This window comes from Thamnophis elegans, chromosome Z, assembly GCF_009769535.1.
Source record: "Thamnophis elegans isolate rThaEle1 chromosome Z, rThaEle1.pri, whole genome shotgun sequence".
In the NCBI taxonomy this organism is placed as follows: domain Eukaryota; kingdom Metazoa; phylum Chordata; class Lepidosauria; order Squamata; family Colubridae; genus Thamnophis; species Thamnophis elegans.
Window position 1 is genome coordinate 2,059,290 of NC_045558.1, and position 14,215 is coordinate 2,073,504.

At 44.0% G+C, this 14,215-nt stretch overlaps 1 protein-coding gene across 1 annotated transcript in view; it reads right to left on the bottom strand.

Moving 5' to 3' along the window:
• The window catches only part of LOC116523044 (unconventional myosin-Ig-like), a 70,390-nt gene that overhangs the window by 35,466 nt on the left and 20,709 nt on the right, over window positions 1-14,215 (bottom strand). Inside the window, exons 10-14 of the mRNA XM_032238204.1 lie at window positions 13,993-14,107; window positions 12,992-13,162; window positions 11,199-11,269; window positions 9,801-9,875; window positions 2,860-2,992 (exon numbers count right to left, since the gene is read on the bottom strand). Of these exons, the coding sequence (XP_032094095.1) occupies window positions 2,860-2,992; window positions 9,801-9,875; window positions 11,199-11,269; window positions 12,992-13,162; window positions 13,993-14,107 (565 nt within the window). The remainder of the gene's footprint in view (window positions 1-2,859; window positions 2,993-9,800; window positions 9,876-11,198; window positions 11,270-12,991; window positions 13,163-13,992; window positions 14,108-14,215) is intronic.

Consider the following 14,215-nt stretch of genomic DNA (forward strand, 5'->3'; position numbering starts at 1 on the left):
ATGATATTGGCTATGTAACAGTATACATTTATATGTTATGAAAATGGAAAATAAAAAAGTTTTGCTTAAAAAAGGGGGGGGGGGATTACATGATCCTGGGACACAGTGACTGTCATAAATATGAGTCGCTTGACAAGCGTCTGAATTTTGATCATATCACCCCAGGATTAGTGAAATGGTCGTAAGTGTGAAAAAGCCACTTTTTCAGTAACTTTGAACGGTCACGAAACAAACTGTTGTAAGTCAAGGACTTACCCGAACCACACAACCCTGGTACTGATTTCACAATCCCGGTGATTCACTTAACAACAGTGGCAAGGAAGGTTGTAAAACGGGGCAAAATTTATATTTAATGACTGCCTCATTTGGCAATGGGAATTTTTGGGCTCAATTTTAGTCCTAAGCTGAGGACTACCTGTAAAAACTTGCCAACAGCCAAAAGGAGTGTGTTTGTGTCGCATTTATTAGAGAGGATTTCGGCTGCCGGCTGTCTCCGATATACAGACTTTCCCAAGATTTCCGAGCCTTAAATGCTGTGGCTTTGGATTTCTATTTATGGAGGCGTTGCATAATAAACCTTTAAAACTAACCGTAATCTCCATCTTAGTGTGGCTTATTTATAGCGCATCAGTGATGCACAAGCTTCCAACTAGCAAACCTTTCATTTTAGCTCCCACCGAAGCTGAAAATAGACCCAGTAACACAATGAGCAACCGTCCCACTCCTTCTCCATCCACAGCCCCTCCTTCCCCAACCGGAAGGGAACTCCGAATGCTGGCTTGTCTCTGTCTCATTCTTGTCTCATAGTACTGGGGGGATCCTAGGAATTGAAGTCCACCTGTCTTCAGGTTGTTCAGTTTGAGGGACACGGAAGGAGGATCTCAGATACTTGTAAGGTCCTCCAGCAGCTTGTTAGTCCTCTTTCAGAGCTTTGTTCACGAGACTGGGGAATTCTGGGAGTTGAAGTCCACCATCTTAAAGCTGCCATGGTTGAAGGACATAGGAGGAGGACCTGAGATGCTTGGGAAGGTCTCTACTGCTAGGTTTGAAGGACATGGGAGGAGGACCAGATGCCTGGGAAGGTCTCTACTGCTAAGTTTGAAGGACATAGGAGGAGGACCTCAGATACATGGGAAGGTCTCCACTGCTAAGTTTGAAGGACATAGGAGGACCACCTCAGATACATGGGAAGGTCTCCACTGCTAAGTTTGAAGGACATAGGAGGAGGACCTCAGATACATGGGAAGGTCTCCACTGCTAAGTTTGAAGGACATAGGAGGAGGACCAGATGCCTGGGAAGGTCTCTACTGCTAGGTTTGAAGGACATGGAAGGAGGACCTCAGATACTTGGCAAGGTCTCTACTGTTAGGTTTGAAGGACATAGGAGGAGGACCTCAGATACTTGGGAAGGTCTCTACTGCTAGGTTTGAAGGACATAGGAGGAGGACCTCAGATACTTGGGAAGGTCTCTATTGCTAGGTTTGAAGGACATAGGAGGAGGACCAGATACCTGGGAAGGTCTCTACTGCTAGGTTTGAAGGACATAGGAGGAGGACCTCAGATACATGGGAAGGTCTCTACTGCTAGGTTTGAAGGACATGGAAGGAGGACCAGATACCTGGGAAGGTCTCTACTGCTAGGTTTGAAGGACATAGGAGGAGGACCTCAGATACATGGGAAGGTCTCTACTGCTAGGTTTGAAGGACATGGAAGGAAGACCAGATACCTGGGAAGGTCTCTACTGCTAAGTTTGAAGGACATAGGAGGAGGACCTCAGATACATGGGAAAGTCTCCACTGCTAAGTTTGAAGGACATAGGAGGAGGACCTCAGATACACGGGAAGGTCTCCACTGCTAAGTTTGAAGGACATAGGAGGAGGACCTCAGATACATGGGAAAGTCTCCACTGCTAAGTTTGAAGGACATAGGAGGAGGACCTCAGATACATGGGAAGGTCTCCACTGCTAAGTTTGAAGGACATAGGAGGAGGACCAGATGCCTGGGAAGGTCTCTACTTTTAGGTTTGAAGGACATGGAAGGAGGACCAGATGCTTGGGAAGGTCTCTACTGCTAAGTTTGAAGGACATAGAAGGAGGACCTCAGATACCTGGGAAGGTCTCTACTGCTAGGTTTGAAGGACATGGAAGAAGGATCAGATACATGGGAAGGTCTCCACTGCTAAGTTTGAAGGACATAGGAGGAGGACCTGAGATGCTTGGGAAGGTCTCTACTGTTAGGTTTGAAGGACATGGAAGGAGGACCAGATGCTTGGGAAGGTCTCTACTGCTAAGTTTGAAGGACATAGGAGAAGGACCTCAGATACTTGGGAAGGTCTCTACTGCTAGGTTTGAAGGACATGGAAGAAGGATCAGATACATGGGAAGGTCTCTACTGCTAAGTTTGAAGGACATAGGAGAAGGATCTCAGATACTTGAGAAGGTCTCTACTGCTAGGTTTGAAGGACATAGGAGGAGGACCTCAGATACTTGGGCTGATGAGCTTCCCTACTGCCCTGTTTACCCCAGTTTTTCAGAATTGTGTCCAGAGTGAAAAATGGGGGTCAGTGAACCTTGAAACTCAGAGGTCCAGAGATGGCATGTTCCTTGTACAACGGAGGAACGGACCAAGGTGTCCATGATCAAGAACTTTGGTTGGCCTCATGGAGATGGGTGGACTTCAACTCTGCTGTCTAATGTTTTCAACTCTACTGTCTACTGAGGTCCTCCAGGGGCCTGTTTGCCCCCGTTTCTCTTTTTTGAGCCCCGTTCTGAAGACTGGGGAATTCTGGGAGTCGAAGTCCACCCATCTCCAAGGGGCTGAGCTTGTGGAACTCTACCAGGAAAGGAAGATCTGAGATACCTTGGAAGCTAGGTTGTCCACCAAGGCCACGATGGAGTTCTTGAACAGGGTGGCCGCAGTCAGGGGGCGCTTCGTCACCTCCGTGATGCTCTGCTTGCCTTCCGGCCACATCTCCTGCAGGAGGGGGTCCGCGCTGGGAAAAGATGCCAAAAGGGGTTTAAAAAAAAGTCAATATGGCAGCTGGGATGTTGCTGCAAAGTTGGGATTTTTGCACAGACAGATCCACCTCTTGACACGAGGCGGTAAGAAGCACCAGCGCTGAAACTTTTGGAATCGCCCTTTAATGAAGTTTGCCTCCTCTCCCGGTCAAGAGTTTAGAGGCTGATTTAGCATGATGAGAGTTATAGTCCGATGCTTTTGGAGGCCTGCCTGCTACGCCAAGTAATTTCCTTAACTGACTTGCTACCAAGACCAGGGAAGGCAATAATAATAATAATAATAATAATAATAATCATCATCATCATCATCCTTTACTGAAAAGGAGAAACAATGGAGAACTGAGTTGGCGGTAGGGAATGAGATCTACGGAATGGTTAATATCAAGCGAGGAATTTTCCAGGGTGATTCACTTTCACCTCTTCTCTTCATCATCGCAATGATCCCACTATTAGTAATCTTAAAAAAATGAAATTAGGCTACCAAACAGCCAAAGAAGCTGAAAAAAATTTCGCATTTACTATATATGGATGATTTGAAACTCTATGGAAAGTCAGAAATAGAAATCCAATCATTGACAAACACAGTCCGAGTATTCAGCACCGATATTTCAATGCAGTTTGGCATGGAAAAATGCGCCACTGTATTCATAAAAAGGGGCAAAATCACTGCATGTGAGGGAATTGAAATGCCCAATGGCCAACTAATTAAATGCAAAGAAAATGAAGCCTACAAATACTTAGGCATTCTGCAGTTGGATAACATCAAGCATGGAGAAGTAAAAACTATTGTCAGGCGAGAGTACACCAACAGAGTTAGGAAAATTTTGAAATCTAAATTGAATGGTGGAAATACAATCAAGGCCATAAATACCTGGGCAATACCAGTTATAAGATACACAGCTGGCATAGTTAACTGGACACAAGCTGATTTGGACCTTTTGGACCGAAAAACCAGGAAACTAATGACAATGCACTACAGTTTACATCCACGTGGTGATACTGATAGACTGTACCTGCCCCGAAAATCAGGTGGCAGAGGATTATTACAAGTGAAGCAAATAGTTGAAGAAGAAAAACATGCACTGGCTGATTATTTAAAAGAAAGTCAAGAACATCTATTAATTGAAGTAAAGAACAAAAAACTACTGAAGGCCCAACAGACGAAACAAGAATACAGAAAAGATGTGATAAAATCAAGAATGGAGAGTTGGCAGAACAAAGCACTGCATGGCCAATTTCTGGAAAAAATAAAAGATAAAGTGGACAGTGAACAAACTTGGTTATGGTTAACAACAGGTACATTAAAGAAAGAAACAGAGTCACTAATCCTGGCTGCGCAAGAACAAGCTATCCGCACAAATGCCATTAAGGCCAAAATCGAAAAATCCTCTGATGATGCCAAATGCAGACTTTGCAAAGAAGCTGATGAAACTGTTGATCACATACTCAGCTGCTTTAAAAAAATCACGCAGACTGATTATAAATTGTGGCACAATTCAGTAGCACAAATGATCCATTGGAATTTGTGCAAAAATTATAATATTAAAACAGCAACAAACTGGTGGGAACATCAACCTGAAAAAGTCACCGAAAATCAGATGGTCAAGGTGGGATTTCTGTATACAAATGGACAAAATACTGGTGCATAATACACCAGACATCATACTGGTTGAGAAAAATAAGGTCACAATCATAGACATCGCAATACCAGGTGATAGCAGGGTCGCCGAGAAGGAATATGAAAAAATCGCAAAATACCAGGACTTAAAAATCAACGACTATGGTACAAACCAGCAGTGGTAATTCCAGTGGTAATCGGCACACTGGGTGCTATTCCAAAAGCACTGGAATTACATTTAAAACAGTTAAAAATTGACAAAATCACCATCGGTCAAATGCAAAAAGCCGCACTGCTTGGATCTGCACGCATATTACAAAAATACGTTACGACGTCCTAGGCCCCTGGGTGGGGTCCGACTAGTAATCAATGCCAAATCCGGCGAAACAACTGGCCGCTGTGATACAATTTTGTTGTTGCTAATAACAACAACAACAACAACAACCCCTCCGAGGAGCTTTACCTTTTCGTGGTGGAGGGGCTTCCACACTCTAGTGATCCTAAGTGATATGCTGAACAGGTGCACCATATCAAGTGAAGGGCCAGACAAAATTTGCGCCACAACCCATTCAAACATGGTGAATACGAGAAAAATGAAATCTATGCCGTCTGAACCGTCACTCGGATTACCAAGGGTTCCGTTGGATGCTATGGCTCCTGGGCATTCTGTGCAAATTGAGTTACAGGGCTCAGCTCCCTCTGCTAGGCAACCAGGGCATGGAGCTGACAAGCTACTGGAAGAAAAAGCAAAAAATCTGGACTAGGGAAGAAAACATCTCTATTATGGAAGTTTACTATCAGTCTGAGCCAGAAAAACGTGGATTTCAAAAACGAATGTATCATATTTGGAAGGTGAACCACATGGACTGTGATATCAGTGAACAAAGGCTAATGGACCAACGACGTGTAATTCTGAACCACAAATTTTTCACTACAGAATGAACAGGAATCAAAGAGAAAGCAACTAATGGTCTAAGTATACTAACAAAGAAGAGTAACATCAAGAATGATTTGCAGACTCAAAAGCAAACTGAGAAAGGGAGGAAGAGGTGCTGAAATGGATGAAGATAAAGAACAAGGAAGCACTGAAGAGCAAGCACCAACAGAAAGTACTCAATTAGCTGAAAAAATAAAGTATCAAATGGAAGATGCCGAAAGAACATGTTTGCCAAAGCTGAACAAAGTGAACCGCAAAGAATTGAGAAAGGTACTAAAAAAGGTCAATGAGGCTGTGCAAACCATTCAAACCACTACATTAGCTGAAACAAACCAGCTGATGTATGCAGCAGCCTTCATAACCACCAAGGAATTGGGTTTGAAAATACAAAGGAACCACAGAGGCAAGAAGGGGAAGCCTAAGTGGAAAATTCGGTTGGAATTGAAGATCAAAAATTTTTGTGGAGACTCGAGCAACTTGAAGAACTTAAGGCAAGGTCAGCTAAAGAACAAGCAGGTCAAAAACAGCCTGGAAGCAAGATACGATTTGGAGAATAAGGAGATTGCGGTAGTAATTGAAGAGCTGAAGCAGAGGGATGTTGCTATTGCTGAAAAGATTAAACGGTATGAAAATCGAGCAACTCAGTTCAAGGAAAACTCACAGTTCAGAGCAAATCAGCACCAGTTTTATAAGAGCTTAGAAAGTGGAGATGGAGTAACAACAAATGAGAAGCCTAATAAAGAGAAGGCTCTGAAATTCTGGAAGAATTTGTGGGAAAACAACAAGAAGCACGACAGAAATGCAACATGGATCAAGCAGGTTGGGGATTCTATTAAAGTCCATAAAATGGGAGATGTGAAAATAACAAAAGAAATGGTGCAAAGGCAGTCAAGAAAAGTGAAGAACTGGAGTGCACCTGGACCAGATGAGTTACATGGCTTCTGGTTTAAAGGCACTTACAAGTGAGCACAAAAGATTGGCAGCTCAAATGAACCAGATCTTAAAAACACCTGAAAATGATGAATGGATGACAACTGGAAGAACATTTTTGATCCAAAAAGATAAAGAAAAAGGAAAGGATCCTGGAAACTATAGGCCAATCACCTGTTTGCACAACAACATACAAGCTCCTTACTGGTATCATTGCAAACCAAATTTACGGATACTTGGAAAGAAGTGACTTGCTTCCTGTAGAACAGAAAGGATGTTGCAAAAATTCAAGAGGAACAAAGGACCAACTGCTGATTGATAAACTAATCCTAAAGAATTCAAAGCAAAGACGAACCAAGCTGTTCATGGCTTGGATAGACTATAAGAAAGCATTTGGTTCAGTTCCCCATAGCTGGATCAAGAAACGCCTGAAAATCTTTGGCATCAGCAGCAACATACAAAAATTCATGGAAACTTCAATGAACCTCTGGAAAACGAAGCTTATAACTAATGAAGAAGAAATGGGTGAAGTTGAAATTAAACAAGGCATTTTCCACGGCGATTCCCTTTCACCCCTACTTTTTATACTGTCAATGCTACCACTGACAATCATTTTTGAAGAAGATGAACTGTGGATACGAACTTGCAAAGAAAGGACTGAAAATTTCACACTTGGTGTACATGGATGATTTGAAGCTGTTTGGTAAAACAAAAGCTGAACTGAATTTATTAATTGAAAGCACAAAAGAATTTAGCCAAGACATTGGTATGCAGTTTGGAATTGACAAATGTGCAACAATGGCAATCAAAGCAGGCAAGGTCATAGAAGATGATGGAATAGAACTTGAGAATGAAGAAATGATAAAGGCAGTAAAACAGAAGAAGGCTACAAGTACTTGGGGATTTTAGAGGCCTCTGACTTAATGGATAATAAAGTCAAGGAATTAACTTCAGCCAAGTACATTCGACAAATTTGCAAGATATTAAAGTCCAAATTGAGTGGAGGAAAACGTCATAAAAGCCATAAATACCTGGGCTATACCTGTGATTCAATACTCTGCAGGAATAATTGACTGGACCCAGATGGAGTTGGACAATTTGGACAGAAAAACAAGAAAGCTTATGTCAATGAATCATGCTTTGCACCATAAAAGTGATGCTGACCGATTATATCTACCAAGAGCAGAGGGTGGTCGAGGACTCCAACAAGTAAAACAGACTGTGGAACAAGAAAAACACAGCTTGAATGATTACATCCAGAAAAGTGAAGAACCAATGATTAAGAAAGTAAATAAAGGAGGCCTTTTGAAGACAGCTAAGTTAAAAGCTGAATATAAGAAAAAAGTAATTGAGAAGCGAGCTGAAAATTGGAAAAGCAAAGCTATGCATGGCCAAAACTTGAAAAGTATTGAAGGCAAAGCTAACCAAAAACTAATTTGGAACTGGTTAAGATCAGGAGTACTGAAAAAAGAAACAGAAGACTTTATTTTGGCAGCTCAAGAACAAGCCTTAGCCACAAACTGCATGAAGGCAAAAATTCAACATGTTACCACCAACAGCAAATGTCGCCTCTGTAATGAGAAAGACGAGACAGTCGACCACTTGATCAGTGGGTGCAGCAAAATTTCACAAACTGACTACCTACAACGCCATGACCGCATTGCTAAGACCATTCACTGGAAATTGTGCCAAAAGTTTGGATTGGAGTACAGCAAAAACCACTGGAAACATCAGGTTGAGAAGGTTTTAGAGAATGAGAAAGTCAAGATCTTGTGGGACTTCAGAATTCAGACTGACAGACACTTGGCCCACAACACACCTGTCATAACAATAGTTGAAAAGAAAAAAAAATACGGTTCATAGACATTGCAATACCTGGAGATGCATGAATTGAAGATAAACAGCAAGAAAAAATCACAAAGTACCGGGACTTGCAAATTGAAGTTGAGCGACTGTGGAAAAAGAAATCGTGTGTTGTCCTGATTGTAATTGGAGCCCTTGGAGCAATACCCAAAGGGCTACCTCGCTATTTGGAAATTTTAAATTTACCTGACTTGAATATTCTGACTCTACAAAAAACCATCTTACTTGGAACAGCTTATATCCTCCGACGTTACCTTAACAGTTCCTAGGTCCTTGGTTAGGACTCGAGCTGTTGAGCTACCAACCAGCCCCAAAGGCTGTGAATCTCACCAAAGACTAACCACATCATAATAATACAGTAACACAGGTAGACTTCCACTTACAACCAATCGTTAGGGACCATTTGAAGTTACAATGGCCCGGTTTTCACACTTACGACTGCCATAGCATCACCATGGCCATGTGATAAAAATTAACACACTTGGCAATGGACTCATGCTTATGACGGTTGCAGAATCCCGGGTTCCCATGATCCCCTTTTGTGAGCTTCTGATGAGCTGAGTCAATGGGGGAAGCCAGATTCATTTAATGACCGTCTTACTAACTGAATTGCATGATCCTTTTTTGGGGACCTTCTGACTAGCTGAGTCAATGAGGGAAGCCAGTGTTGTGGCCTGTCAGCTGCCAGCCCCTCCGGGAGCTGAATCAGAGGAGGAGGAGGAGGAGGCGGTGTGGGAGTAAGGGTCAGGCTCAAGGCAACTTCCGAGGGGGAAGAGGGAGTGGAGCTGTCAGAGAGAGAGACAGAGGCGGTGCCTGGGCCACCCGTCAGGCCCCAGATGGAGAGTCAACAGCCCCCAGGTCTGGAGGTGGCTGATGAGGAAGAGGAGGAGCAGCTGGGTCCAGTGCCTGATACGCAGAAGCCAGAGGAGAGGAGAGCAGTGGAAATCTATGGGCCGGTCCCCTTACAGGAATAATAGAGATGGAAGGGACCTTGGAAGTCATCTAGTCCAGTGGTGGGTTTCTAATTTTTTTTTACTACCGGTTTACTTGTGCACACATGTGCGCACACGCGTGACACTTTTGCGCATGTGCAGAAGCATCCGGCTGAGTGGGCGGAGCCTCCAATCTCCGCTACTACCGGTTCACTTGATCTGGGCTGAACCAGGAGCATCCCACCTCTGAACTAGTCCGACCCCCTGGTCAAGCAGGAGATGGTTAGAAGATCGTAGAGTAACAGGATCAACTGCAGGGATTCACCGGTGGCAAGAAAGGTCGTAAAAGGCGGGCAAAACTCACTTAGTGACATAAATGTGGGGCTTAATTGCAGTCATAAGTCGAGGACCTCCTGTGCACCAAGGTCAATGGCCAAACTGCGCCACTTGAGATGAGTTTCCTTCAAATCCTGGCTTCTCCCACTGCCCTCAGCCGGACCTACCTGTTGTAAAGCAGTCGCTTGATATCCTGGAACAGACTGTCTTTGTTCTTATCAAGAAATCCTTCCACGGAATACCTGAAACCCAGATTCAGAAGTGCAGGTGAGTGGGGTGGTTGTGAACTGCCTTCCAGTGTAGCATGATGCTCAGGGGGCTGGAATAGATGACCTCTAAGGTCCCTTCCAGCTCCTATTCCCTATTCCCTATTCTATTCTATAGCAAACCAGTGCAAATCTATGCTTGTCAAAATCGGTTGCTTTAAGATGGATGGACTTCAAGTCCCAGAATTCCCCAGCAAAGCAAGTATGGACTTCAAGTCCCAGAATCCTGCAGGAAACTTGCTTTAAGATGGGCGGACTAATTTGATTCTGAACTTAACAAGGGCAGCAAGATCTTTGGTGGCGCAGTACTGGAAGAAGGAAGAATTGCCTGCTATTCCAGAATGGACGTCAAAAGTAGTAAACTTAGCAGAGATGGCCAAAGTCTCAGCATATTTGAAGGACCATCCAGATGAGAAATACAAGCTGGACTGGAGAAGATGGATTGACTACATTCAAAATAAATATCGGACTAAGAAATTTCAACTAGCTTAGGAATGAATGAAGAAGGAATGTTACAACTTATCTAAAGTTAGCTTAATAAAAGGGGAGTTAAAGTACAAGAGGGAGGTAGGATGCTAAAGTTAGTTAGCTTATGTTAGTGTATGATTGTTAAATGTTTATACCCTGTATTTTGCTCTGGGAGGTTGGGGGGGAAGGGAGGGTTGGAGGGGGGGCAGGGTTGGGGCGGAGGGAGGGAAGCGGAAGGGGAAATATTTGTCAAATCTATTAAAACTCTTTAATTAAAAAAAAAAAAGATGGGTGGATTTCAATTCCCAGAATTCCACAATCGGCATGCCTGGATTTCCCCAGAATACTCTAGCCGGCATGCATGGATTTCAACTCCCAGAACCCCCTTAGCCAGCTTGTGTGGATGTCAATTCCCATAATTTAACAGCTAGCATCATTATCATCATCATCTTTTAAAGACCCCATAATCCCTTGAGGATTGGAGTCTGGGCTACTGAATGGAGCTGTTTACTGGCCGGATGCCCGTCCCTGTCGCCAATGGGGAGTTATGTTCATCGGACATAATCTCAACGTGCCCAGTGAGAGGAGTCTCTGGCTCTGCCTAGGATCGAAATCACAGCCTCCTCCTAATTGTGAGGCGAGAGCTCCGCCTCTGGGCCACTGCAACGCTCCAAATTCCCCAGCTGACATGGGTGGAGATTAATTCCCAGAATTCAATAGGCAGAATTCCTGGACTTCAACTCCCAAAATTCCCCCAACAACCACCACCAACGTGCTTCTTCAACCAGCAGAAGGGGAAGTAAGGGAAAGGATTGAAGAAAATCCACTTGCATAACGTCTCCCGCGTAATGCTTGATCCGGAAATCGCGTCCGTACTCCAGGGACTTGTCGGTGGAATTGAGCTGTGGAAACACATAAGCCGATGCCCGTCAGGGTGTGGTTGTGTGGTGGGTGTATCGTTTCCCCTGCTCGCACAATCCCACTTGTTCTCATGGAACGAAGCCGAAAAACAGCACGAAAGGAAGGATTGTGTAGGTTGGATTCACTTACCAAACATGTTTTTTTCCCTTCACAATTGTGGTGACTAAATTTACAACCGTCGTACAAATGGTCATAGCATCGAGTCAGCTCATGTGATAGCAATAGCAATAGCAGTTAGACTTATATACCGCTTCATAGGGCTTTCAGCCCTCTCTAAGCGGTTTACAGAGTCAGCATATCGCCCCCAACAATCCGGGTCCTCATTTCACCCACCTCGGAAGGATGGAAGGCTGAGTCAACCCTGAGCCGGTGAGATTTGAACCGCTGAACTGCAGATAGCAGTCAGCTGAAGTGGCCTGCAGTACTGCACCCTAACCACTGCGCCACCTCGACGGTGATTATCTGCTTCATTGACACCCCAACCTATGACTAAAATGCCAGGCCCAATTGAGGTTGTAAGTTGAAGAATGGCTGTAACGGTTTAAATTTATAACTTGGCCTTACGAAGCAAATTCAGTCGATCAATCAGAAGTGAGCTGGAAGGGGCCTTGAAGGTCATCTAGTCTAACCCCCTGCTCACGCGGGAGACCCTTGGCCGTTTCAGACAAGGGGTAGTTTAGCCTCTTCTTCAAAATTCATAAGCAAAACCAAGAAAAAAACTTTACATATTCGAATAAAAATATAAAAAAATCCTGTTATTAAATTTATTTTAAGAAGGCAACTCAATTTCTAAATTTTTCCCCCTGGATGTGAAAAATTGTGCATTCAGCGGCATCATATGTAAAATAAAGGACAAAATTGATGTTGTTTGAAAGATAAATAAATCTAAAGAAGAGACTGAACAGTCGCTTGTCTGAAATGGTATAGGATCTCCTGCTTGAGCAGGGGGCTGGACTAGAAGACCTCCAAGGTCCCTTCCAGCTCAATTCCGATTCCATTTCCGATTTTAAAAGAAAGCTTTCTGAAAGCTTTATAATACTGTGATCAACTTACGACCGTTCGTTTAGTGACTTTCCAAGCATTACAATGAAACTGAAAAACATGACTTATGACTAGTCCTCACACTTACGTCCATCGTGGCATTTTCCCCAAAACATGTCGTCAAATTTCAGCGCTTGGTTTCCGGTGTGTATTTAGGATGGCTGCGGCATCCCGGGGGGGGGGGGGTGTCATGTGATCACCATTTTCCAACCTTCCCAGCCAGCTCCCGACAAGCAAAGTCAATTGAGGAAGCTGGTTCCACTTAACAACGGTGTGATTCACTTGGCAGCGATTCACCAAACCCAAAAGCTCGGGAAGCCAGGGATGATTCACCGAAAAAACTTCTTTGCTTAGCAATGGAGCATCTGGTTCATGCTACAGTCATAAGTTGAGGACTGCCTGTCGCCAATTGCCCGCCCCTTTTCCTCCCTATAGCTGCCCTGGGTTCGAATTGCACTGTTGCCCTCTTTAACTTTTAGAAGTCCCTGTGCTGCTGCAGTGTCACCCAGATTATTCAGAAAAAAAAACCACACATAACCCACCCATCCCTGAAAAGTGTCCCTACGTGGTCGCCAAATTTTTTCCTCCATATCCCGTATGGGAGCGGTAAAGGATCCTCAGATTGTGTTCCTTACGGGATATTACTCCTACGATCCTCTTACCTTCCTGCTGGTATAATGTGGGTGTTTGCCAAGCCGGGTGTCCATGCTCTCTAAGAAAAGGGCATCGGTCACTTTCCCTACGGTCAAGCAAGCTTCGTCCAGGACGGCAATGATACCCTTGTGCGGCTCTTCCACCAGATCGACAATGATTTGATTGTCGAAATATTCAATCTGTCGAGAGAAGGCAGAGTCGATGTTTGGCAAGGGAAGAGTTAAAGCAGATTCCATACACACACACCCAAAAACCAACACTTGGCTGCTTTAAGGTGTGTGGACTACAACTCCTAGTATTCCCCTAGTATTCCAGCCACGGCGAGTTTCACAAATCTTAAAAGTTGTTCAGGTTGAGAATGACCTCTCTAGAGAGCGTGAAATTTGAAAAACCGCTTTGTCCACTGCAGCTACTCCTTGACTTACAACCTTTCATTTAATGACCATTCAAAGTTACGACGGTGCTGAAAAAGGGGACGTGGCCAGTCCTTGACTTACAACCATTCATTTAATGAAAAGGGACTTACGAGAAGTCTTCAACCTACCACCATTTGTTTAATGATGGTTCAAAGTTACAATGATGCTGATAAAAAGGAACAGGTCATTCCTCACACTCACACGACGGTTGCAGCGTCCTCATGATCACATGATCAAAATTTGGGCACTGGGCAACTGGCATGTATTTAGGACTGTTGCAGGGTCCTGGATTTAAGAGATTGTCCCTTGTGAGCTTCCCACCAGATTCAACAGGATTTGCTTAAGGATTGTGTGATTCACTTAACAACCGTGGGAAAAAAAAGTAAAATCAGGCATGATTTACTTAACGACCAGGTCGCTTAGTGATGGAAATTCCGGTCCCATTTCGTGATCATAAGTCAACGACTAACCGTACAGTCCAGTTTCAACTGTAATCGTTTTATGGGGAAAAATTAATTTCAGATCGAAGACAACTTTGGAGGGTTTTCCGGGGCGGGGCGGGGGGCAGCTGCATTGATGTTTAAGGAACTCACATGTTGCCACTCGATCCCCTCGCGTTGGTATTCCTGCTGTTCCTGCTGGAGGATCAACTCAATGAAGAGCTGCTGAAGTTTCTCATTGCAGTAGTTGATACAAAACTGCTCGAAGCTGGGAAAAAGAGACTTAGAAAGTCAGGAGCCTGGCCCAACAAACCTGACCCCCCCTCACAAGCGCCCATCCATCTACAGGAATTCCTCGCTTAATGACTGACCGCTT